This window comes from Pocillopora verrucosa, chromosome 3 (genome assembly GCF_036669915.1).
Source record: "Pocillopora verrucosa isolate sample1 chromosome 3, ASM3666991v2, whole genome shotgun sequence".
In the NCBI taxonomy this organism is placed as follows: domain Eukaryota; kingdom Metazoa; phylum Cnidaria; class Anthozoa; order Scleractinia; family Pocilloporidae; genus Pocillopora; species Pocillopora verrucosa.
The window spans coordinates 2739315-2766966 of NC_089314.1; the positions used below are offsets into that span (position 1 = coordinate 2739315).

The following is a 27652-nucleotide window of genomic DNA, read 5'->3' on the forward strand; positions in this document are numbered from 1 at the left end:
AAATAGCAATACTTAATAACCCTCCTATCAAGACGCGCCCCTGCTTCCTAAAAAATCTCCGTCGAGCGCTTCCTGATGGTCCCAGACCTGAAACATTGTCCATCATCTTTAACGAATGATTGGTCCCCTTCTTCCTGGGCAAAGTGAGGCCTGATGTTACTGGTATAAATTGACATCCACCTGTGCAGCGTCTTATCTGCCGGACAATGGCGGCTCGTTGTCTTGTGATGGTCGACAAGCAACGTCCACGTCTGTCAACGTATAGACTCTTAAATATGTACCAAGCTCTTATAGCTCCTTACCTAACATACGGTCTGACAGTATGGGATCAGGCTTGTAAATCTTACCTTGACAAGCTCCTAAAGTTGCAGAAACGAGCTCTTCGCTATTTCAGATCTATTTTAAGATATATCTAATGTTCATTCTTACAATACACGTTCTTCTGCCTCTAATAACTTCTATTTAAAACCTTCTAGGCTATCCGTTCAAGCGAATTCCTTCTCTCGAATAGGAGTAAAATTGTGGAATGTTATACCTCAAGCATTAAGAAATCTTTCCAAAAATGCGTTTAAAAGAAAACTCAAACAAATTTTATTCAACATATTACGTTCCCAAGACTCTTAAAAAGATTTTTCTGAGATTTTACAAAATGTAAAATCCTGGTAATACTTCTCCTGATCTGTCCTGACCATTTTTATAAACAGTAGCTGTACCTTTAATATTTTTAATTAGGTCAATGTAACGGTTTTTTCTTGTTGTTACTTAATACTGTCTCTTTGCCTTCTACTTTTTAGTTCTGTTTTTAACATATCTTTGTAGTTCGGTTATTAAGGCATGACCTGCCTAGATTAGCCTTTGCTAGTTGCGGGCATGCCCTTTCCTGTAAAATTTAATCGGAAATTAATAAAGTGTGTGTGTATATGTAAAAAATTGTGAAGAAGAACCACTACAAGTAGATTTTTTCGCCCCGCAGATCTAAGATATGGTTGAGTTGCTTGTGGCTTTCCCAAGCACTTTACCTGTTCATTGCCCGAGTCACAAATTCGGCAAAAATTTATTCGTTCATTATTGTATCGCTGTCGGATTGCTTCTTGTTTTACCATTAAGTATCGGTATTTCAGTTATTACAAGATATTTCTCAAAACCAATGAGCATCAACATAATGTAGTCTCGTGGCCACAGAACAGGACTGAAAATGGTTCAGTAACCAACTCATTGAAAGAAATAAACATTAATCGGGTACTGTTACACGTGGCCGCAGGCTTTTTGTGTTGCTGGATACCAATGTGGGCACTCACTCTCTGGTTTCGATTTTCCTTTGAAACCTGCGCAAGAATTGCAGTTTTGCTAGCACATTTCCTCTACTATTTTAGTGCATTTCGAAAGCAATTTCAGAACCTTCTCGTTGTCACCGTGAAAAGGCAAGAGATCTGCGAAATGTAGCTGCCTTAATTAATGAAAAGGAAATTGTAAAACATGAGGGCAAAGCGAACGTACAAGTCTTGTAGATTTTCAAAGTTTCTGATATAACATCCTATCCGCTAAAAGTATAAGGGAACGTAACTTGTGTAATGTTTCGCAGAAATGTTCATGATATTTCCCGCTATAATTGTCGAATTAGTACAAACATATCAGAATACAGTAAGTTGGTACAGTATATTCCTCGTATGCCAGATCTCTTCAAAGGAAAATTTTTAATCCTATATACACTGTATCAGAACAGAAACCACCAACACCCTCCCTTCCCATAGGAAAAAAAACAGAGCCAGGTAATTTCTACGTATAGGAAAATATATGAATGCGCACCTTTGATTAAGACCCCATTCACACCAGCAAAAAATGTTTAATTTGAACGGGATTCAGTGTGATGAAATTCAGAAACGGAGAACTGAGAAACTGAACTTTCAATAATATTTAAGTTATCGCTGACTTATAATTCATTGTGCTAAACTTGAAGTCGACAGATGTAAATAAACTCATAATCATTAGAATGAATAAACGGCTCCCCAAAAAATTTAAAATTTCAGAAAGTTAAAATTTCAAATGTTATATTAGAACCTCAAGCATCTTTTTAAATCGTTGAGTGACAACGGCTTTAAACTCTGGCCCCTATCCATCGGATAGTGAGGCTCTATGAGTAAGTAAATATACTAAAAGGGATAATTTCCACATGAAATAAGTAATTTGACATAAATAAAAGATTGAGTTGCACTTTACCAGCCTCAAAATGTGGTATTAGTATTCATGCGTCCATTTTTAAGATAGCTACGCGTAGGAAACTTTTGTGAGTCCCTCGAGGATCGTCGGCCCTCAGAAAATTTAAAGTCAATTCAGTCATGATTCAGAAAAAAAAAATTAATCCTTTCACGCACTCAAGAAAATGTTGATATTATGACGCGCCGCCTTACCCGTGACATTTTTATGACAAAGGACGCTTCTACTTATTTTGTCTAGGTGTGAGCTTGGGTCTTGAAATAAATTTATCTCATGAAATTTTCTTTACCTAGGGACATTTTTATGACGAAGGACGCTATATAAGACGGTATTTTGCTGCTTCTATCGAGTGAGATTGTGTCTTGAACTAATTTTATCTCATGAAAAAAAATTATGTAAATCAGAAATTTATCCGTGACTCTTAATGGCACAATTCTAAAACCGCTTTTGTCTCCCCAAACCTAGACAAAATTCGTTTAGTAAGGAAGATTGATTACAAAGATCTTTAAGCTGTTCTCTACATTGTTAGGCTTGATAGGTGCGGTGTCCAAGCAAGCAAATTTAATATTCACAAAATTACGAGACAACCAACGACATATAACCTACACACAAAAGTCTCGTATTCGGTGCACACCTAACCTTAACTACCGTCTAAACATTAGCATTTGTAATTTGACAAATACATGACATTTTGACAAGTATGCCACTCCTTGACAGCTATGATACAATAGAGATGAAGAAAACTAGTTTCACTTCACGTGTTCGTGAAAGATAAGCGGACCAAAACATAAACTGAAGGACAGTAGTGAGCAGAAATAAGAAAATAAGCCACGCCCTTCGATGAATCGCAATTTCCTGCTCTGACTCGAAAAAGGAAAGGAAGAATTTTTATCGTATAATATTTTTTTTGTGGTTATCCCCGCGCACGCCAGGCTTCGCGTCCTATTTGAGTAAACACAAGCTTTTCGAAATATTCAAAAGTTATTCATGATCATATGATGAAATGCTAATTGACTGAGTCAAGTCATACATAATCCTTATTTACAAATATGAAGTTACCGTTTTTCCCAAGTTAGAAACCTTTGTTAAACACCGCAATTTTTATGATAGTTAACATTTATCAGTCGGAGCAGCTGAATTTTCACAACTTCAGTGTTTTTCTTGCAAAATGACAGTTTTTTCAAGGGCTTGAGGGCTATGCCGAATAATAGACAATTCATTCTTTTTTAATACCTCGCCTTTCAACTTACCACCTGTTACAAGTTACACGTGACAATAGGCCAGTTATGTAACTAATAAAAATGCTGATGAAAATTCGCAATCAAGCTCACGCAAGTAAAGAGTAATTTTCTGGGGTTATCTTTCAATGAAAAATACGAAGTATTTCGAAAACGGCAAACTTATATACACTTCGGCAGAATAAAAAAAATTATTTTTTTTCTTGAAATCATAGTTAAACATACAGATGTTTCAGTCTTTACTGCATTTGTTTAGGCTTTCGATCAGCAACTGTGTGTCTTGCAGACGTCACTATGAGGAAGTTAAAAATACATCAAAAACTCCTGGCCCTTCCGCTGTTACCTTATGGGCATAGACATAAGAAAGCCTATCTTACTTTGAAAGTTTGTAGAAAATGAACAGAAATTGTGTTATTTTTGCACTAAGAAGAGCCTCAATTTGGATTAGGCAATCGTGAACTTTGGAAACAAATGTTAATTAGCCTCTTCAATACCGTTTTGGGGAAATTTTCCTGTGGAATTAAGGTTAGTTACAGATAAGATCTCAAGTAATCCGTTTTTCGCTTTTTAAACCTAATTTTTAGCTCTAAAAAAAAGCCACACTCTCTGCACTGTGACGGGTAAAGACTGGTAGAGAGACAATAATTCCAACCTTGCAAGGAAGTTTCACCGCGTTGAGCTATTATAAATACCGTCCCATATTCTTCTGTGGTCTGACTTGTTTTCATCGAATCTCAGCGTAAGGTAAAGCTTGCGCTAGGTCTAATTAGAATTATCAGTGAATGCTTAAACTGGCAAAAACTTTTGCTTGGATCGCGGACACTACACAAAATTGTCACAAACTCCTCGCATAAGAAAATTCGAAATACGCGACTAACTCGCAGCCAGCTGTTCCTTGAAGCAAATAAAATGAGAGCTTTAGAGTTCTTCACAAACGATTTTGAGAAATTTGGTCAAGCTCTCGTGAGACAAAGTTGAAAACTAACGGCGCCACAGATAAATTCAGCAGCACATTCGTGACCTTATCAGATGATTATTTTTCTTCAAATATTTTTGGCGTGGGAAACAGGGAGTGAAGTAATCTTCTCTCTTTCTCGAGTAGAGAAGTAAAACTCCACATGTACATTTATTTATCAATTGCTTTCGCCATCTTTGCGGAAAGTCATTAAGCAACACACCGCACTTTCAATCGTTTTACCAAATTAATAACCAACTTAAAATATTTGGAGAACCGTGTTACTGGAAAAGATTGTGAATCACTCGCCTCTTACTTGGGATTAACAACTTTTCGAGTGTTTTCACAACGTTCCGAGTGGGGTATTATGCTGGTAAACCGACAGAAAGTGTGGTTTATTGCTTTTATAAAATAAACTTAAAGCAAAACATATTGTTTCATATTTCTCTGGGTTACCGTGCGATAAAAGATAGGTTTTTGACCAACCTCGTTTATTTATAAAGCTTGATGACACAACGGTCTGACCGGCTTTAGGAACATCTCGCTCGATTCTGTGTATGAACGCTGGAAGTTACATGGACCCTCTATAAAAACAGTTTTAAGTAAGGGAAGATACGACGACTATTCAATAAAAAGATTGCTTCTAACTTTAAACTGGTTAATAAAGCTTTCATTTATTCATGTTTCTATCTATTCACACTGAATTCAGGGTTGACTGAAAACGCAAAAGAGTTTCAGAAATAGAATGACATATCTTGACACTTCCCTAAATGATACCCCAACCGAAGGCAATAAATGATAACTGTCTTGTTTATAATCCAATTTTATTTTCTTCAGTCAAATTTATTCAGACGTTGTCAAAATACATCTTTTTGAGCCCATCTGCATTGTTCAAGATTGGTTGAAAGAAAGGAGAATTTTCAAAATTTAGCTTGAAAGCTTGCATGGACAGCCTAATTTTTCGATCGATTTCAATTCAAGCGAAACTTTCAATTACTGAAATAATTTATTTAGGCGACGAAAGTTTGAAGGAAGCCCTATAAATGATCGTCAATTTCAAACTTAAATTATTTATGAAAATTAACGTCCTCTGTAACAGGAAAAATATGAGGATAAGGAAAAAATATAAAAGTAATATGAATTGGCGCCTTCAGCTGATATGTTCGATCCAAGCTTCATAAGAAGTAAATATGGAAACGAACCAGTGGAAGTTTTCGGCAGACTGGTTGTAACGACAATTATGACAATAATGATAATATTAACAATGATGAGGAAAACGATGATTATGATGGTAATCACAAAATAGCAAACCAGGACCTAAGAAATAGAACAGGTTTGTCGCCTTAAATTTATCTTCAAACGATATCTTGTCATTAATACTGTCACCGTCTAATTTGAATAAATTGTAAGCAGTTGCTTGCGCCAACATAAACAAAATGCTCATTGCATGTACTGAGTATATGGATAGCTTATATCTGTGGCAGATTAAAAAAAGTATCCGTTGATTGCAACGGGAGACAACACAACTGCACAAGGTTAAAACTCGAACGGAAACATCAAATAAGTTTATTTTTCCGGTGAGAAATGGCTTGCGGTTTGGTTTTACGGAAGACTTGGAAACACATGCTAAATAAAACACCTGCATTTTATCTACCAAATTAAAAAAAAAAAGGTGGTATGAGCTTCTCTAACAATACAAACACTCTATCGGGAAGGATTATTTAGCTGATAGAAATGCGTAGGCATTTTACGAGTTACCAGTATGATGTTTTATATACAGTGTGTTCTTACCTAGTCGTTAGAGTTGAAATATCAGGGAGGTATTCAAAGCAATTATATGTTAGGATAGGTAATCACATGATTTCGAGTGCAATTTGGAATAAATAAGCACGAGTAAATTTTATTAGTCTTTGAGATAGACTTAGTCTTATTGTCTTTGAGATAGACACGAGCTTATCATAATTGTGCAGGTCACAGGTACGCAACTGAAATAAAAAAAGCCAATAAGTAAACGAACATATAAATGAATAACTAGATAAATAATCAAAAGAAGATTTCGAAAGATTTATAGACTTATAGCCTTTGAAATAGACACGAGATAGCTTATCATAATTGTGCAGGTCACAGGTCACGCGGTTGAAATTAAGCCAATAAGTAAACGAGCATATAAATAAAGAATATTTCGAAAGTTCGTAAACCCTGAGAGCGAATTAAAGGCGCGGATGATGTAGTTTGCTGGGAAAGAGGGAATCCATTATTTTCACCTAATTAATTTTCATCTCTGTTCATTTGCCTGTTTATTCATTTATTCAATTATTTGCTCTTTAATTTATTTTATTTTCAGAAGGTGCTATGTTAAACTCAGAGCTACCAAGTCGAAGCGTACCTATTGTCATAACTGAGGCAAGTATTTGCATTGCATTGTGCATCATAAGCATTATTGGAAACAGTCTGGTTTGTATAGCAGCACACAGAAACTCAAACCTGCGATCAACCACCAACCTGTATATCATTGCTTTAGCTGTCAGCGATCTGCTGTGTGGAATAGTACAGATGCCGTTAACTTCTGCCACGCTTATCATCGGTAGATGGGTCTTTGGCGACGCCCTATGCCAATTTCAAGGCTTTGTTGATGCATTTGCCTATAATATTACCGTCAGCAACCCTTGGTTTGACAGCGTTTAACCGCTACATGAAAATTGTAAAGACAAGCCATTACAAGAAGATTTTTTCGCCCCGCAGATCTAAGATATGGTTGAGTTGCTTGTGGCTTTCCTTTGCACTTTACCTGCTGATTGTCCGTGTCACAAATTGGGCTAAAATCGATTTTATTCAAGGCTTAGCACTGTGCTGCATTGATTACCCAACCAGTGAAAGTCAAATCTTTCATTATTGCATCACTATTGGATTACTTTTTGTCTTACCGTTGTGTGTCGGCATTTTCAGTTATTATAAGATATTTCTGAAAACCCATGAGCATCAACAGAATGTGGTGTCATCGCTACGGAACTGTATTGACAATACTGCAATAAGCAACACAGTGAAAGAAATAAAGCTTACTCGAATGTTGATCCTTGTGGCAGCGGGATTTTTGTGTTGCTGGATACCAATGTGGGCACTTTTCCTCTGGTTTAGTTTTTCCCCTGAGACCAGCTCAAGAATTACAACATTGATTGTCACTTTTTTATTTAATTTGAGTGCTTCAATCAATCCTATTATTTATGCTTTCACAAATGGCGAGTTCCAAAGGGAATTTCGCAAACTGCTCTGTTGCCGCCGTGAAAGGCCAAGAATTGTGCCAAAGAAAGCTGCTGCGTTTACTGGTAACGACCTCGTCGAACGAGAGGAACAAGAAGCAAACTTTTAAGTCCAATGGATTTGTGTTAATGAAACATCCTCTTTTGAAAACAGGAAGGAAAAGTTATTCCATTTTTTTTTCTTATTTAGTTATTGTTTGTCAAAGCAAGCTTCTTAGGTGTCGAAAGCTGTGTTTCTCGCACCAATCAATTATAAATTGTTTATGGTGATGTCTCCTTGCCAAATGCTGAGAGGATGACATCAGTTCACTTTTAAATTTTGGATGAGTTGCGAGTACAAATTGAATAGATTTTACCATTCCTGCGATAAAATTGTGAGGAACCTAATTGGAATACCAAATTGAATAATCTGATGGCAAGCAAAGATCGTTCCTTTTGCCTCTTCGGAATTTTCTATTTAAACGTCGAAGCATTTGTCATAATTGGTTAGATAAATTTAATTAGAAGTGAATTTTATTCGACTTTCTGTTTGTGAACAGCCAGCCACTAAAGCAGAATAACTTACCCTGAGTTTCTCTTTCTGATGCCTGTGGTGTAATCAGCAAATTACTTGCGATACTCGAACATAGGATTTTTTCTAAACTCATAATAAATTAGCACATAATGCTTTTAGTTGATTGAAGGTGACGCTCTGTCGTTTATGAAAAACTACGAGATGACCAGAAAAGCGGAGTTAGGTATGAAAAATAACTTATATTGCGAGCTTTAAAGTGATGATATGTGCAAAGCAACGTTTTTCTGGGAGGAAATAAATAGAATTTGAAAAAGTAGCCAGCAAAGTGATAAAACTTGGCGCCTACAGCTGATAACAATATTAATGACGTAACAGTGATAAGAAATAGCTCGCAACGATACCTGCAAGACTTTCTACGTCGCCGAAATAGTTTCTGAGTGTATTTTAAGATGGAAAGCATGTTAGAGGGAGATTTTATTCGTCAAATGTCAAATATAACTGCTAAGGACCCCTGTAGATGGCCTAAAGGTTTCGTGCGCTCTCCCCATTTTTTGTCCGTTTTTCAAGGTTAGGCATACTTATTTTATATCATAGTATTGCCCTTTGTCTTTTGATTTTTTCTTGTCGTTGTCGTTGTCGTTGTCGTTGTCGTCGTCGTCGTCGTCGTCGTCGTCGTCGTCGTCGTCGTCGTCGTCGTCGTCGTCGTCGTCGTCGTCGTCGTCGTCGTCGTCGTCGTCGTCGTCGTCGTTGTCGTTGTCGTTGTCGTTGTCGTTGTTGTTGTTTTTTTTTTGTCGAATTTTTTGTTAATTTTGTTTTTAAATTTTTCATATCATTTGCATCTATTTTTCTTATTTTAAAAAAGTTAAGAAATGAGTGCGCCCACTGCAAGACATTATTTCTCCAGACTGATGTAAGGGTAGGGCTGAAATTGTATGGGGATTTAGAATAAAGTTGTACATCTGCGCAATGTAAAATACTTCTCTTAACCTTATATTTTGTGCAAGACATTCTTATCTATATTTGGGTGCGCTCTCCCTACTTAGCTTATTATTTGAAAGTCATATTTAAGCGTTTTTTTTTTTTGTCGATTTAACGAAAAGGATTGTAATAATAAAATTCTTACTGGCGCAAAGTTGACCTTTTGGGCTTTATTGGGATGTAATTTTTATTTAGTTTGGTTAAGGTTGTAAAAGAATGAAGAGTCACATACCTTTACAACTTTTCATGGAAATTTGGTCTCGCTTTTGCCCTTAATTTCTCAAAGGTGCATGCTCCTTGAAAGTTTCTAATGATATTGACCAATGTATCTTATCAATGGTGCCTAGTTTGAATAAACTGATATAAAGTTAAATTTTAATTTAATCATATACACACCGTATCAGAACCGAAACCACCAACACCCTTCCTTCCCATAGGAAAAAAAAACCAGAACCTGGTAATTTCTTCGTATAGGAAAATATACGAATGCACGCCTTTTATTAAGACCCCATTCACACCAGCAAAAAACGTTTAATTTAAATGGGATTTAGCGTGATGAAATTCAGACACAGAGAACTGAAAAATTGAACTTTCAATAGTATTTAAGTAACCGCTGACTTGTAATTTCATCGTGCTAAACTTGAAGTCGACAGATGTTGGTTTAAGATTCTTCTATGAAAAAAAAAATTTAAATCGTGTTTAAGAAAACTGCTTAAAACATTTTTAAGCTTTGTTGTGAATTGGGTATTAGTTGCATGGGAAGGAAATGATGAAGCAGTAGGCGAATTAAAACGTTTGACGCAAACCTGCATCCCAAATATGCTTTCTCCTAAATAAACTCACAATCATCAGAATGAATAAACGGCTCATCAAAAATCATTATCACTAATCTATTCATGATTCCCTGATAGCAATTAAAATTTCAAGTGTTATGTTAGAGCCTCAAGCATCTTTTTTAATAGTTGAGTGGCCATGGCTTGGAACTCTTGGCCCCTATCCATCGGATAGTGAGGTTCTATGAGTACGTAAACTCCACATGTAATAAGTAATTTACCATAAATAAAAGATTAATTTACACTTTACCAGCCTCAAAATGTGTTATCAAGGCGTCAATTTTTAAGACAGCTATACGCAAAGAAAACCTTAGTGAGTCCCGCGAGGATCGTCGGTTGTCAGAAAATTTAAAGTCAATTCATTATAACATAGCTAGTAAATTTGTCTAATCAAATTCAATTGCGTGAGCGCGCTTCATATTCCTATTGTGCACGCTCATGACGTCAGCAAAAAAATCCCTCGAGAAAAAATTTTCTCCGCAATTTTTACTATTAAAAAACTGGTTAAGACTTCGGCGGTAATTTAAGCCAAACATGGAAACAAGATCGTTTTCAGCGAAGCGAAATGTTTTCCTGAAACAAATTATCAACGCACTGAAGCGTAGCAGATGGAATGTTAAACCTTTTACAACATTTAAACCATTGGGTTGGAAATTTTCAAGAAGCTAGAGTTGCTCGCGGTTACGCCTAAAGCAACTCATAGGCATCTTTCGTGCTCTCCAAACTTCCCGCGTGCTTCATATCTCGAGGAACGCACGCTGACGTATGAACCAATTGTTATTTTTCACAAGTATACCACTCCTTGACAGCTATGCTTTAATAGGGATAAAGAAAAGTTGTTTCACTTCACGTGTTCGTGAAAGACAAGCGGACAAAAACATAAACTGACCTACAGTAGTGAGCAGAAATGAGAAAATAGCCACGTTCACGCTCTTCGATGAATCGGAATTTTCTGCTCTGACTCGAAAAAGGAAGGAAGAGTTTTTATCGTAGAATCTTTTTTGTAGTAGTTCCCGCGCACGCCAGTCTATCGCCTCCTATTTAAATAAAAACATACTTTTCGAAATATTAAAAAGTTATTCAGGGTCATTTGATAAAATGCTTCTTGACTGAGTCAAGTCATACATAATCCCAATTTACACATATGAAGTTACCGCTTTTCCCAGGTTAGAAATCTTTGTTAAACACCGCAGTTTATATGATAGTTTCCATTAATCAGTCCGACCAGCTGAATTTTCACAACTTCAGTGTTTTTCTTGCAAAATGACAGTTTTCTCAAGAGCTTGAGGGCTATGCCGACTAATAAACAATTCATTCTTTTTAATACCTCGCCTTTCAACTTACCACCTGCTACAAGTTACACGTGACAATAGGCCAGATATGTAACTAATAAAAATGCTAATGAAAATTCGCAATCAAGCTTACGCAAGTGAAGAGTAATTTTCTGGGGTTATCTTTCAATGAAAAAGACGAAGTATTTCGAAAACGGCAAACTTATATGCACTTCGGCAGAATAAAAAAACTAATTTTTTTTCATGAAATTATAGTCAAACATACAGATGTTTCAGTCTTTATTGCATTTGTTTAGGCTTTCGTTCAGCAATGTGTGTTTTGCAGACGTATAAGTATAAAGTAGCCACTTCAATACCGTTTTTGGGAAATTTTCCTGTGGAATTAAGGTTAGTTACAGATAATATCTCCAGTAATACATTTTTTGCTTTTTAAACCTGATTTTTTTAGCTCTAAAAAAAGCCACACTCTCTGCACTGTGACAGGTAAAGACAAGGAAGTTTGACCGCGTTGAGCCGTCCCATATTCTTCTGTGATCTCAATTGTTTCATCGAATCTCAGCGTAAGGTAAAGCTTTCGCTAGGTCTAATTAGAATCATCAGTGAATGCTTAAACTGGCAAAAACTTTTGCTTGGATCGCGGACAGTACACATAATTGTCACAAACTCCTCGCATAGGAAAATTCGAAGTACGCAACTAACTCGCCGCCAGCTGTCCCTTGAAGCAAATAAAATGAGAACTTTAATGTTCTTTACTAGAAATTTTGAGAAATTTGGTCGAGCTCTCTGATTCTTATCGTGAGACAAAGTTTAAAGCTAACGGCACCACAGATAAATTCAGCAGCACATTCGTGACTTTATCAATCATCGAAGTAAGATGATTATTTGTCTTAAAATATTTTTGGTGTGGGAAACAGGGAGCGAGGTAATCTTCGAGCGAAACGTTCAATTACTAAAATAATTTATCTAGGCCACAAAAGTGTGAAGGAAATCCTATAAATGATAGGCAATTATAAACTTGAATTATATATGCAAATTAACGTCCTTCTGTAACAACAAAAACATAGAGATACGGAGAAAATATGAAAGTAATATGAATTGACGCCTTCAGCTGATATGTTTGATCCAAGCTTCATGAGAAGTAAATGTGGAAACAAACTAGTGGAACTTTTCGGCAGACTGGTGTTAACGACAATAATAACAATGATAATATTAACAATGATGAAGAAAACGATGATTATGATTGTGATCACAAAATAGCAAAACAGGAACAAAGAAACAGAGAAAACAGGTTTGACGGCTTACATTTATCTTCAGACGTTCGCTTGTCATTAATACTGTTTCTAATTTGAATAAATTGTAAGTAGTTGCTTACGTCTACATCAACAAAATAGTCATTGCATGTACAGAGTATATGGATAGCTTATATCAGTGGGAGATTAAAAAAAAAATCCGTTGATTGCAAAGGGAGACAATACAACTGTACAAGTTTAAAACTCGAACGGAAATATTAGATATGTTTATTTTTTCCGTTGAGAAATAACTTGCGGTTTGGACATACAGAAGAATTGGAAACGCATGCTAAATTATACACTTGTATTTAACCTACAAAATGGAAAAGAAAGAAAGAAAGAAAAAAAAGGTAGTACGAGATTCTCTAGCAATACAGTCACTCGATCAGGAACGATTATTTAGCATATAGAAATGCGTAGGCATTTTACGAGTTACTAATATGATGTTTATATTCAGCGTGTTCTTCACTTGTCGTTCAAGTTGAAATATGAGGGTAATATTCAAAGCAATTATATGTTAAGGACGTTATGTGATTGTAACGTTGCCGTTAATCTTCATACAGTGAGGTTTATGAAGACGGTCTTCATAAACCTCACTGTTCCCTGGCTTGGTATTGGATAAACTTACAATTCGAGAAGACGAGACTACGTTGGGTCACGCGGTTGAAAGACAAAAAAGCCAATAAATAAACGAATACATAAATAGATAGATGATTACAAGTATATTTCGACAGTTCACAAACCCTGAGAGCGAATGAAAGGTGCGGGTGATGTAGTTTGCCGGGAAAGAGGGATATCCATTATTTTCACCAAATTAATTTTCATCTCTGTTCATTTATTTGTTTATTCATTTATTCAATTAATTGCTTTTTAATTTCTTCTATTTTCAGAAGGTGCCATGTCAAACTTAGAGCTACCAAGCCGAAGCTTACCTGCCGTCATAACTGAGGCAATTGCATGCGTTTCATTGAACATCACAAGCATCATTGGAAACAGTCTGGTTTGTATAGCAGCATACAGAAACACAAACCTGCGATCAACCACAAACCTGTATATCATTGCTTTAGCGGTCAGCGATCTGCTGTGTGGAACAGTAGAAATGACGTTAGCTTCTGCAACGCTAATCATCGGAAGATGGGTCTTTGGCGACGCTTTATGCCAATTTCAAGGCTTTGTTGATATGTTCACCTCTCACGTGACCCCAGCAACACTTGGTTTGACAGCAATTAACCGCTACATGAAAATTATAAAGACAAGCCATTACAAGAAGATTTTTTCGCCCCGCAGATCTAAGATATGGCTGAGTTGCTTGTGGCTTTCCCTTGCACTTTACCTGTTGATTGCCCGTGCCACAAATTGGGTTAAAATCGATTTTATTCAAGGCTACGCAATGTGCTCCTTTCATTACCCAACTAGTGAAAGTCAAATCGTTCATTATTCCATCACTGTTGGATTACTTTTTGTTTTACCGTTGTGTGTTGGCATTTTCAGTTATTATAAGATATTTCTGAAAACCCATGAGCATCAACAGAATGTAGAGTCATCGCTACGGAACCGTACTGACAATACTGCAGTAAGCAACACAGTGAAAGAAATAAAGCTTACTCGAATGTTGCTCCTTGTGGCAGCGGGATTTTTGTGTTGCTGGATACCAATGTGGGCACTTGTCCTCTGGTTTCGCTTTTCCCCTGCAACCAGCTCAAGAATTACAGCACTGCTTGCCACGTTTTTCTTTTATATGAGTGCTGTAATCAGTCCCATTATTTACGCCTTTACAAATGATGAGTTCCGCAGGGAGTTTCGCAAACTGCTCTGTTGCCGCCGTGAAAGGTCAAGAATTGTGCCAAAGAAAGCTGCTGCGTTTACTAGCAACGATCTCGTCGAACGAGAGGAACAAGAAGCAAACTTTTGAGTCTAGCGAATTTGTGTCAGTAAGACATCCTCTTTTAAAAACAGGACGCAAAAGTTATTCTATTCTTTTTTATCTTTTTTATTACGGTTGCTTTGTTTTTTTTTTGTTTTTTTTTTGCTGTTTTTTGCTGTTGGTCGGTTTTGTTTTTTTTTCTACTATGCTTGGGCTCAGATTTCTCAAAGAGGCAGACACGAGGGGAACCAGTCGGATAATTTATATACGCCTTAAAAAAGAGAAAGTAGTAAGAGAGTGGGAGAGAGAGAGAGAGAGAGAGAGAGAGAGAGAGAGTAATATTGCCTTTTTGAAATTTGAAACAAACCTGAATAAAAAAATCAAATTACCGGCCTCGACTTGAGTAGTGTCTTTTGAGGTGCTGATTTAGTTATTGTTTGCCAAAGAAAGCTCCTTAGATGTCGAAAGCGATGTTGCTCGCACCAATCAGACCGCGCTGTCTAATATTATAAACTATTTATGGTGACTTCTCCTTGCCTAGTGCTGAACACGAGAAGACGACATCAGTTCACTTCTAAATTGTGGAAGGGTTGTGAGTACGAATTGGATAGATTTTGCTATGCGTGCGGTGAAAATACAATGAACTGAATTTGAATACTAGATTGAATAATCTGATAGCAAACACGATATAAAAGCGTTCAGTGTAACCTTTTGCTTCTTCGGAATTTTTTATTTATAACGTCAAAGCTTTTGTCCTTAACCGGATAGTTTCAGATCCAAGGGCATGATGGTTAAAAGGAAAATAGATTAATTTTATTCGACTTTCCGTTTGTTAACAGCCAGCTTCTAAAGCAGAATAACTTTCCCCTGAGTTTCTCTTTCTGATGCCTGTGATGTAATCAGCAACTTATTCGTTATCATCGAACATAGATTTTTTCTAAACTCATAACAAATTGGCACAAAATGCTTTTAGTTGATTAGAGGTGACACCCAGTCGTTTATGAAAAACTACAGGAGAACCAGAAAAACCCCAGTTCGCAAAGAAAAAAAATGAAAGTTGCGGTTGAAAGAGTGCAATAACCTTTGGAGATGTTTCACCCAACCATTTCCATGAATAATTTTCCATATGCGCGCTTTCATTTGCAACCATGATTACAGCATAATTAATAGCCACCTACTAAGAACGTTATAGGATATTTCGGAATCAGTTTCAGAAGTCTTTTACACTTAACGAAGAATCAAGAGAACGGAATTGATGCTCTCTGGGGTGATTGCTTTTTTTTTGTTACTGAGGCACTCCTACCACTCATCTGTCATGGATAAGTATGAATGCATTTTGTAAACGCTTTCAGTGGAACATGGGACGCCGAGATAAACCAAAGGTTAAAACATTTTCGTCGGAAAACGTCCTACAAAGACTTCAGATGCCGGCTGTTAGAGCTCCAAGTTCTATGCCCATAAAGATGTATGCCGTAAAAATACATATAGGAATAACTGTTATTCAAATCAAGTCCTCAACAATATCTTGTTTGCCAGACTTTAAAATTCCCTTTTACTTCTAGAAAGACACTAACTTATATGGACTGAAATACAGACTTTCTTAACACAAATTAATATTAGTTTGATGTAGACAAGTTGATTCGCCTGGTTCAAAGCTCTGCAGCCAGGTTATAAATTTACAAATGAAATGCTCTCCTAACATCGACATAGGCAAATTTGAGCATAGACAACGTTGAAGTAGGAAAAAGGATACGAGCATTGACTAAGCGACATTCCCTAAAGAGAGGTATAAAAAATAACTTATATTTAGAGCTTTAAAGTTATGATATGTGGAGAAAATAAATAGAATTTGAAAAAAGAAGCCAGCAAAGAGTTAAAAATTAGCGCCTGACAATATCAATGACGTAACAGTGCTTATAATAGCTCGCAACGATACCTGCAAGACTTTCTACGTCGACGAAATAGTTCCCGAGTAGATTTTGAGATGGAAAACATGTTAGAGGGAGATTTCGTTCGTCAAACGTCAAACATAATTGCTTAGGACTCCTGTAGATGGCCTAAAGGTTTCGTTTTTTAAGGTTAGGCATATTAACTTTATATCATAGTGTTGCCTTGTCTTTGTGATTACGATGGTGTGTTTTTCGTTTTTGTTGTTGTTGTTGTTAGTTTTTTTTTTTTTTTTGTCAAATTTTGATTTATTTGTTAATTTATTCGTTTATTTTTGCATATCGTTTGCATACATTTTTCATATTTAAAAAAAAAGGGTGAAATGAGTGCGCCCACTTTAAGATATTATTTCTCCGGACTGGTATATGGGTTAGGGCTGAAATTTTTGTGAGGATCTAAAATAAGAGTTGGCAAGATTTGTGCAATGTAAAGTACTACTCTTAACCTCATATTTTGTGCGAGATATCAGTTTTCGATATTTCGGTGCGCTCTCCCTTCTTAACTTATTATTCGAAAGTCATGTTTAAGCGGTTTTTTTGTCGATTTAACGAAAAGGATTGCAATGAAAATCCTATTGGCGCAAAGTTAAGTTATTAGGCTTTATTGAGGTGTGATTTTTTTTTGTTTCTAAGGTGGTAAAATAATAAAGAGTCACATATCTTAACAATGAAATTAAGAGATCCTCACAGCTAGGAACATTACTAAAACGAATAGTTGTAAATAGGACCTGAAAAAAATTCAGGCCCGTACAGGAATTGAACCCATGACCTCTGCGATACCGGTGCAGCGCTCTACCAATTGAGCTAACAAGCCAACTGGAAACTGATCAATGAATTGGGTCCAAATAAACATCCAAGTTAATGATGATTTTAGATATATGAAAATTCATATATTTGCACTGCGGTGGAGAGATGAAATTAAGAGATCCCCGCAACTAAGAACACTACTGAAACGATTAGTTGTAAATAGGACCTGAAAAAGATTCAGGCCCGTACGGGAATTGAACCCATGACCTCTGCGATACCGGTGCAGCGCTCTACCAATTGAGCTAACAAGCCATCTGGGAACTGGGTCCAATTAAACATCCAAGTGAATGATGATTTTGGATATATGAAAATTCATACATTTGTACTGCGGTGGAGAGATGAAATTAAGAGATCCTCGCAGCTAAGAACACTACTGAAACGAGTATATATGATATATATATATATATATATATATATATATATATATATATATATATATATATAGGAAGTCTGCAAGTCGATTTTCGCGTGGAACAGTGCTCAATACGTTGAAGCAGAGCAGGATAAATATTATGAGAGGAAAAAAGGGGACGTAACTACATTTCCCGACAAGCCTGTTTCGTGAATCGCTTCACTCTTCAGGGGTTTAATTAAACCCCTGAAGAGTGAAGCGATTCACGAAACAGGCTTGTCGGGAAATGTAGTTACGTCCCCTTTTTTCCTCTCATAATATTTATATATATATATATATATATATATTCATATATCTAATTTTCTCAAATGAAACCAATGAGCATTAACACAATGTAGTCTCGTCGCTACAGAACAGGACTGACAATGGTTCAGTAACCAACTCAATGAAAGAAATAAACATTAATCGGGTGCTGTTGTACGTGGCCGCAGGCTTTTTGTGTTGCCGAATACCAATGCAGGCACTTACATTCTGAATAAAGGGGTAAGTTTCTAAAGAAACTGTGGTGCTGCGTCGTTGGGAGAGTATAGCAGGTAATTTAGTGTTAACAACTGGGTTGAAAACATAAATTAGCCACCGTAAAGGGTAAAAAAGCTGACGTTTCGAGCGTTAGCCCTTCGTCAGAGCGATTAGAGCAACTCTAATCTAATCCAACTCCTCTAATCGCTGACGAAGGGCTAACGCTCGAAACGTCAGCTTTTTTACCCTTTACGGTGGCTAATTTACGTTTTCAACCCAGTTGTTAACACTAAATTACTTACATTCTGGTTTCGATTTTCCTTTGAAACCTGCCCAAGAATTGCAGCTTTGTTAACAACTTTCCTCTACTATTGGCGAATTTCGAAAGCAATTTCAGAACCTGCTTTGTTGTCACCTTGAAAAGGCAAGAGATCTACGAAATGTAGCTGCCTTAATTAATGAAAAGGAAATTGCAAAACATGAGGGCAAAGCGAACGTACAAGTCTTGTAGATTTTCAAAGTTTCTGATATAACATCGTACCGCTAAAAGTAGAAGGGAACGTAACTTATGTAATGTTTCGTAGAAATGTTCATGATATTTCCCGCTATAATTGTCGAATTGGTACAAACATATCAGAATACAGTAAGTTGGTAGAGTATATTCCTCAGTCGTGTGCCAGATCTCTTTAAAGAAAAATTTTTAATCATATATACACTGTAACAGAACCAAAACCACCAACACCTTCCTTCCCATAGGAAAAAAAAACAGAACCAGGTAATTTCTATATATAGGAAAATATACGAATGCGCGCCTTTGATTAAGACCCCATTCACACCAGCAAAATGTTTAATTCAACGGGATTTAGCATGATGAAATTAAGAAACGGAGAACTGAAAAACTGAACTTTCAATAATATCTAATTTATCGCTGACTTGTAATTCATTGTGCGAAACTTGAAGTCGGCAGATGTTGATTTAAGAAGCTTCTATAAAGAAAAGAATTTGAATCATGTTTAACAAAACAGTTTAAAACATATATATTTAAGCTTTCTTGTGAATGGGGTATTAAATGCATGGGAATGAAATGATGACGCAGTAGGCGAATTACAAAATTTGACGCAAACCTGCATCCCAAATATGCTTCCTCCTAAATAAACTCATAATCATCAGAATGAATAAACGGCTCTTAAAAAAATCATTATTATTAATCTATTCATGATTTCCTGTTAGCAATTAAAATTTAAAGTGTTAAATGAAAACCTCGCGCATCTTTTTTAATCTTTGGGTGGCAACGGCTTCAAACTCTTAGCCCCTATCCATCGGATAGTGAGTTTCTTCGAGCAGGTAAATGTACTAAAAATGAGAAAGATTTCCATATTTAATAAGTAATTTGACATAAATAAAAGATTAAGTTGCACTTTACCAGCCTCAAAATGTGTTATTAGTCCTAAGGTGTCCATTTTTAAGACAGCTACGCGAAGGAAACCTTTGTGAGTCCCTCAAGGATCGTCGGCTATCAGAAAGTTTAATCTCAATTCAGTTATGATTCAGAAAAAAAAAATTAATCCTTTCACACACACAGGAAAATGTTGATATTATGACGAGCCGCCTTACCTGGGATATTTTTATAACAAAGGACGCTATTTGAGACGACATGTTCCCGCTTCTACTTATTTTGTCTACGTGTGAGCTTGGGGCTTGAAATAAATTTATCTCATGAACTTTTCTTTACCTAGGGACATTTTTATTACGAAGGACGCTATTTAAGACGGTATGCTGCTGCTCCTATCGAGTGAGATTGTGTCTTGAACCAAATTTATCCCATGAAAAAAATTATGTAAATTAGAAATTTATCCGGGAATCCTAATGACACAATTGTAAAACCGCTCTTGTCTCCCCAAACCTGGACAAAATTCGTTTAGTAACGAAGATTAATTGATTACAAAGATCTTTAAGCTGTTCTTTTTATTGTCAGGCTTGATAGGTGTGGTGTTCAAGCAAGCAAATTTATAACATAGCTAGTAAATTTGTCCAATCAAATTCAATTGCGTGAGCGTGCTTCATTTTCCTATTGTTAGACAAATTTACGCGCTATGTTATAATCTTTTTTTGTGGTTATTCCCGCGCACGCCACCCTATCGCGTCCTAATAAGTAAAAACATACTTTTCGAAATATTCAAAAGGTATTCATGGTCATATGATAAAATGCTTATTGACTGAGTCAAGTCATACAGAATCCCAATTTACACATATGAAGTTGCCGCTTTTTCCGGTTAGAAATCTTGGTTAAACACCGCAGTTTATATGACCGTTTGTATTTATCAGTCGGACCAGCTTAATTTTCACAACTTCAGTGTTTTTCTAGCAAAATAATAGTTTTCTCAAGAGCTTTGGGCTATGCCGAATAATAGACAATTCATTCTTTTTAATAACTCGCCTTTCAACTTACCACCTGCTACAAGTTACACGTGACCGATAGGCCAGATATATAACTAATAAAAATGCTGATAAAAATTCGCAATCAAGCTCACGCAAGTATAGATTAATTTTCTTGGGTTACCTTCAATGAAAAAGACGAAGTATTTCGAAAACGGCAAACTTATATGCACTTCGGCAGAATAAAAAACTACTTATTTTTTTTTTCTTGAAATCATAGTCAAACGTACAGATGTTTCAGTCTTTATTGCATTTGTGTAGGCTTTCGTTAAGCAATTGTGTGTCTTGCAGACGTCACTATGAGGAAGTAAAAAATACATCAAACGCTCTTGGCCCTTCCGCAGTTACCTTAAAAATGGGCATAGGCATAAAAAGGCCTTTCTTACCCTGAAAGTTCATAGAAAATGAGCAAAAATTGTGGTATTTAAAAGGAAAAAGGCATTTTGTACTAGGAAGAACCTCAGTTTGGCTGAGGTAATCGACAACTTTGAAAACAAAGTATGAATTAGCCACTTCAAAACCGTTTTGGGGAAATTATCCTGTGGAATTAAGGTTAGTTACAGATGATATCTAATAATCCATTTCTCGCTTTTTAAACCCACTTTTTAACTCTAAAAAAAGCCACACTCTCTGCACTGTGACAGGTAAAGACTGGAAGAGTTAAAAAGACAATAGCTCCAACCTTGCAAGGAAGGTTGACCGCCGTTGAGCTATTATAAATACCGTCCCATATTCTTCTGTGATCTGACCTGTTTTCATCGAATCTCAGCGTAAAGTAAAGCTTTCGCTAGGTCTAATTAGAATTATCAGTGAATGCTTAAACTGGCAAAAACTTTCGCTTGGATCGCGGACAGTTCACATAATTGTCACAAACTCCTCGCATACTGAGAAATTCGAAATACGCAACTAACTTGCAGCCAGCTGTTCCTTGAAGCAAATAAAATGAGAGCTTTAGAGTTCTTTACTAGCAATTTTGAGAATTTTGGTCGAGCTCTCTGAGTTCTTATCGTGAGACAAAGTTTAAAGCTAACGGCGCCACAAATAAATTCAGCGGCACATTCGTGACTTTATCAATCACCGAAGTAAGATAATTATTTTTCTTCAAACATTTTTGGTCAGGGGAAACAGGGAGTGACGTAATCGTCGATCTTTTTCAGATAGAGTAGTGAAACTCCACATGTACATTTATTTATCAATTGCTCTCGCCATTTTCGTGGAAAGTCATTAAGCACCGCACCACACTATTACTTGTGATTAACAACTTTTCGAGTGCATGTTTTCCCAACGTTCCGAGTTGGGTATTACGCTGGTAAACCGACAGAAAGTGTGGGTTATTGCTTTTATAATTTTGTGTCAAATTTCTCTGGGTTACCGATGCAATGACGATAGGTTTTTGACCAATTCCGTTTATTTATAAAGCCTGATAACACAACGGTCTGGGAAATGTTGAAATAAAAAATGTTGGATGAATGAATGTATTTTAGGCCTTAGACAAAAACAATAATCCATTAGTAATTGTGTCTTTAAGACCTATTGCAAACAGCTTTCCCCCTCACCTGCAGCTCTCACCTTTTTATGTAAGAAAAGAATAAAAAAAGGTGTCGATTTTGTACGTATTGGAAAAGACAAGTATAAAGCAAACTATAAAGGAGCCTAAGTTTCCAAAGAAACTGTGGTGCTGCGACGGCGGGGAAAAGCTGACGTTTGACTGGCTTTAGGAACACCTCGCTCAATTCTGTGTCTGAACGCTGGAAGTTACAAAGACCCTCTATGAAAAAAGTTTTAAGTAAGGGAGGATACGAGGACTATTCAATAAAAAGATTACTTTTAACTTTAAACTGATTAATAAAGCCTTCATTTACCATGTTTCTATCTATTAACACTGAATTTAGGGTAGACTGAAAACGCAAAAGAGTTTCAGAAATAGAATGACATATCTTGAAACTTCCCTTAATGATGCCCCAACCGAAGGCAATAAATGATTACCGTTTTGTGTATCATCCAACATTTTATTTTTCTTAGGTCAATTCTACTCAGACGTTATCAAAATACACCTTTTGGAGCCCATATGCATTGTTAAAGATTTGTTGAGAGAAAGGAGAATTTTCAAAATTTAGTCAGAAAGCTTGCATGGACAGCTAAAGTTTTCGATCGATTTCAATTCAAGCGAAACATTCAATTACTAAAATAATTTATTTAGGCGATGAAAGTTTGAAGGATGCCCTATAAATGTTCGTCAATTTTAAACTTAAATCATATATGCAAATTAACGTCGTCTGTAACAGGAAAAATATAAGGATACGGAAAAAAATATAAAAGTAATATGAATTGACTCCTTCAGCTGATATGTTTGATCCAAGCTTCACGAGAAGTAAATATGGAAACAAACTAGTGGAACTTTTCGGCAGACTGTTGTTAACGACAATAATAACAATGATAATATTAACAATGATGAAGAAAACGATGATTATGATTGTAATCACAAAATAGAAAAAAATGAACAAAGAAATAGAGAAAACAGGTTTGACGGCTTACGTTTATCTTCAAACGTTCGCCTGTCATTAATACTGTTTCTAATTTGAATAAATTGTAAGCAATTGCTTGCGCCAACATGAACAAAATGCTCATTGCATGTACTGAGTAAATGGATAGCTTATATCTATGGGAGATTAAAAGAAGTATCCGTTGATCGCAACGGGAGATAATACAACTGTACAAGGTTAAAACTCGAACGGAAATATCAAAAAAGTTTATGTTCGATCCAGACTTCACCAGAAGTAAATGTGGAAACAAACTAATGGAACTTTTCGGCAGACTGGTGTTAACGACAATAATAACAACGATAATATTAACAATAATAAAGAAAACGATGATTATGATTGTAATCACAAAATAGCAAAATAGGAACAAAGAAACAGAGAAAACAGGTTTGACGGCTTACCTTTATCTTCAAACGTTCGCTTGTCATCAATACTGTTTCTAATTTAAATAAATTGTAAGTTGCTTGCGCCTACATCAACAAAATACTCATTGCATGTACAGAGTATGTGGATAGCTTATACCTGTGGGTGATTAAAAAAAGTATCCGTTGATTGCAAAGGGAGACAATACAACTGTACAAGTTTAAAACTCGAACGGAAATATTAAATATGTTTATTTTTTCCGTTGAGCTTTAACATGCGGTTTGGATATACAAAAGAATTGGAAACGCATGTTAAATTACACTCCTGTATTTTACCTATAAAATGGAAAAATAAATAAATAAAATGAAAAAACAGAAAAAAAAGGTAGTATGAGATTCTCTAGCAATACAGTCACTCGATCAGGAACGATTATTTAGCTGATAGAAATGCGTAGGTATTATACGAGTTACCAGTATGATGTTTTGTATTCAGTGTATTCTTCACTTGTCGTTAGGGTTGGAATATGATGGTAGTATTCAAAGCAATATGTTATATATGTTAAGGAAGTAATGTGATTGTAACGCTGTCGTTAATCTTCATACGTCTTCATAAACCTCACTGTTCCCTTGCTTGGCATTGGATAAACTTACAATTCGAGAAGACGAGACTAAGATGGGTCACGCGGTTGAAAGACAAAAAGCCACTAAATAAACGAATATATAAATAATAACTAGATAGCTGATTACAAGTAGATTTCGACAGTTCACAAACCCTGAGAGCGAATAAAGGTGCGGGTGATGTAGTTTGCCTGGAAAGGGGAAAAGCCATTTTGTTAATCTTCATCTCTCTTCACATATTTGTTTATTAATTTACTCAATTACTTGCTTTTTAATTTCTTCTATTTCCAGAAGGTGCTATGTCAAACTTAGAGCTACCAAGCCGAAGCTTACTTGCTGTCATAACTGAGGCAATTGCATGCGTTTCATTGAACATCACAAGCATCATTGGAAACAGTCTGGTTTGTATAGCAGCATACAGAAACACAAACCTGCGATCAACCACAAACCTGTATATCATTGCTTTAGCGGTCAGCGATCTACTGTGTGGAACAGTAAACATGACGTTAGCTTCTGCAACGCTGATCATCGGAAGATGGGACTTTGGCGACGCTTTATGCCAATTTCAAGGCTTTTTTGATATGTTCACCTCTCAGGTGACCCCAGCAACTCTTGGTCTGACAGCAATTAACCGCTACGTGAAAATTGTAAAGACAAGCCATTACAAGAGGATTTTTTCGCCCCGCAGATCTAAGATATGGCTGAGTTGCTTGTGGCTTTCACTTGCACTTTACCTGTTGATTGCCCGTGCCACAAATTGGGTTAAAATCGATTTTATTCAAAGCTATGCAGTGTGCTCCTTTAATTACCCAACTAATGAAAGTCAAATCGTTCATTATTCCATCACTATCGGATTACTTTTTGTTTTACCGTTGTGTGTCGGCATTTTCACTTATTATAAGATATTTCTGAAAACCCATGAGCATCAACAGAATGTAGTGTCATCGCTACGGAACTGTACTGACAATACTGCAGTAAGCAACACAGTGAAAGAAATAAAGCTTACTCGAATGTTGATCCTTGTGGCAGCAGGATTTTTGTGTTGCTGGATACCAATGTGGGCACTTGTCCTCTGGTTTCGCTTTTCCCCTGAAACCAGCTCAAGAATTACAGCATTGCTTGCCATGTTTTTCTTTTATCTGAGTGCTGTAATAAATCCCATCATTTACGCCTTTACAAATGGCGAGTTCCGCGGGGAGTTTCGCAAACTGCTCTGTTGCCGCCGTGAAAGGTCAAGAATTGTGCCAAAGAAAGCTGCTGCGTTTACTAGCAACGATCTCGTCGAACGAGAGGAACAAGGAGCAAACTTTTAAGTCTAGTGAATTTGTGTTAGTAAAACATCCTCTTTTAAAAACAGGACGGAAAAGTTATTCCATTCCTTTTTATCTTTTTTATTACGGTTGCTTTTTGTCATTGCTGTTTCTTGCTGTTGGTCGGTTTTGTTTTGTTTTCTACTATGCTATAGGGAAACCAGTTGGATAATTTATAGACGCCTTAAAAAAGAGAAAGTGGTAAGAGAGAGAGAGACGGGGAGAGAGAGAGTAATATCGCAGAAGGCGCCTTTTTGAAATTTCAAACAAACCTGAATAAAAAAATCAAATTATTGGCCTCGACTTGAGTAGTTTCTTTTGAGGTGCTAATTTAGTTATTGTTTGCCAAAGAAAGCTTCTTAGATGTGGAAAGCGGTGTTGCTCGCATCAATCAGACCCCGCTGTCTAATATCATAAACTATTTATGGTGACTTCTCCTTGCCTAGTGCTGAACACGAGAAGACGACATCAGTTCACTTCTAAATTGTGGGAGGGTTGTGAGTAAGAACTGGATAGGTTTTTCTATGCGTGTGATGAAAATACAATGAATTGCAATTTGAATTTGGCAAGCACGATGATAAAATCGTTCAGTATAACCTTTTGCTTCTTCAGAATTTTTCTATCTATAACGTCAAAGCTTTTTCAGATCCAAGGGCTTGATGGTTAAATGGAAAATAAATTAATTTTATTCGACTTTCCGTTTGTTAACAGCCAGCTTCTAAAGCAGAATAACTTTCCCCTGAGTTTCTCTTTCTGATGCCTGTGATGTAATCAGTAACTTATTTTCTATCCTCGAACATAAGATTTTTTTTCTAAATTCATAACAAATTAGCACAAAACGCTTTTAGTTGATTAGAGGTGACGCTCAGTCGTTTATGAAAAACTACAAGAGGACCAGAAAAGCCCTTGTTCGCAAGAAAAAAATTGAAAGTTCCGGTTCAAAGAGTGCAATTACCTTTAGAGACATTCCCCAAACTATTTCTATGAATAATTTTCCATATAGGCGCTTTAATTTGCAATCATGATTACAACATAATTAACAGCCGCCTACTAAGAACCTTGTAGGATATTTCGGAATCAGTTTCCCAACATAGCTTATTATTCGAAAGTCATATTTAAGCGGGTTTTTTTGTCGATTTAACGAAGATGATTGTAATGAAAATCATACTGGCGCAAAGTTAAGCTCTTTGGTTTTATTTAGGTGTAATTTTTATTTAGTTTGGCTGTGGTGATTAAAAAAGAAGAGTCATATATCTTTACAACTTTTTATGGAAATTTGATCCAGCTTTTGCTATAAATTTCTCAGAGGTTCTTGCTCCGTTTGCGTTGAAAGTGTCAAACGATATTGACGAATGTATTGGCTAAAGAACCGTGTAAATGGTACCTAGTTTGAATAGATTGATATAAAGTTAAAGGTGGTTAAAGAGGAGGCTTTGGTTCCCTAGTTCCCCCTTGCCCTATCAAACGACAAGAGTATTATCCGGAGATCTGAGAAAATTCGTGGGGCACTCCCCGGGGGTTGGCTACACCAGCTCGTGTTTGATCCCTAACGAACCTCTTCGACCTACTGAGAGTATCATCGAGTATCCAGCTCTACTCATTTTTGCCAGGATATTTACATATATACAACGGTATAATAATTAAAGTTTTAAAATATTTCCACTTTTATGTGCAGCAGTATTTACAATAAATAAAAGATGTAATTGAATGGTTTACATGTACAATTCCATCTACACAGAGGGTTGCAGAGGTCAGGATTTGTTTGGAGGCCTTGACAAGAATTTCGACGCGAATTTTGCCACAAAAAAAGAGAAGGATGTGAGATGTGTTTGCATTGTGTGCTCCATTGCAATTTCACGATTTTGGTTAGTTTTTGATTAAGACTAACTCTCCTTGACATTTCAAACCGCGTCTCGCAAATTTGAAAGAATTTCCTTAAAACTTCGCCGAGATATTAGCACACGGGCTAAACAATAGGCCGAGGAAGACTAGATGCTAGTTTCTGTCATCCATGTTAGAACAATATGTAAACGTCAATAACTCCCAAGCATTTCGACTGATTGCCAAGATATTTCCAGGATTGATAGAATATCCCCTGAGCTACCTGACGATGTAAAACATGCATCCTCAATCGGCACACAAAAAGCATATTACTAAGGAACAAAAAGACATAGAACAATGCAGCATATTTGCACCAAACCATTTGAAAATGTTCAGTTCAGCGTCAATAAACACATGACCATGAAAAAGCATTTATACAGGTCCTCTACTTTTAATAAGGAGGTCCCAACATGTTCATAATTGTATCACACAGCCCCCTTAAGTTTA

At 36.3% G+C, this 27652-nt stretch overlaps 2 protein-coding genes and 1 pseudogene across 2 annotated transcripts; all 3 read left to right on the forward strand.

Moving 5' to 3' along the window:
* The first annotated feature begins 6759 nt into the window (after positions 1–6759).
* LOC131799459 (histamine H2 receptor-like) lies at positions 6760–7774 on the forward strand (annotated as a pseudogene).
* Positions 7775–13468: 5694 nt separating this feature from the next.
* Positions 13469–14482, forward strand: LOC136279340 (octopamine receptor beta-1R-like). The gene has a single exon (XM_066162975.1). The coding sequence runs from the start codon at positions 13469–13471 to the stop codon at positions 14480–14482; it is 1014 nt and encodes a 337-aa protein (XP_066019072.1).
* Positions 14483–20874: 6392 nt separating this feature from the next.
* LOC136279956 (octopamine receptor beta-1R-like) lies at positions 20875–25469 on the forward strand. The gene is made up of 2 exons (XM_066164486.1): positions 20875–21046; positions 24306–25469. The coding sequence occupies exon 2, from the start codon at positions 24314–24316 to the stop codon at positions 25325–25327; it is 1014 nt and encodes a 337-aa protein (XP_066020583.1). The 5' UTR covers positions 20875–21046; positions 24306–24313; the 3' UTR covers positions 25328–25469.
* The last annotated feature ends 2183 nt before the right edge of the window (positions 25470–27652 follow it).

Coding starts and splice junctions, on each gene's coding strand:
- LOC136279340 (XM_066162975.1), top strand. CDS start 13,469: ATGTCAAACTTAGAGCTACCAAGCCGAAGCTTACCTGCCGTCATAACT.
- LOC136279956 (XM_066164486.1), top strand. CDS start 24,314: ATGTCAAACTTAGAGCTACCAAGCCGAAGCTTACTTGCTGTCATAACT.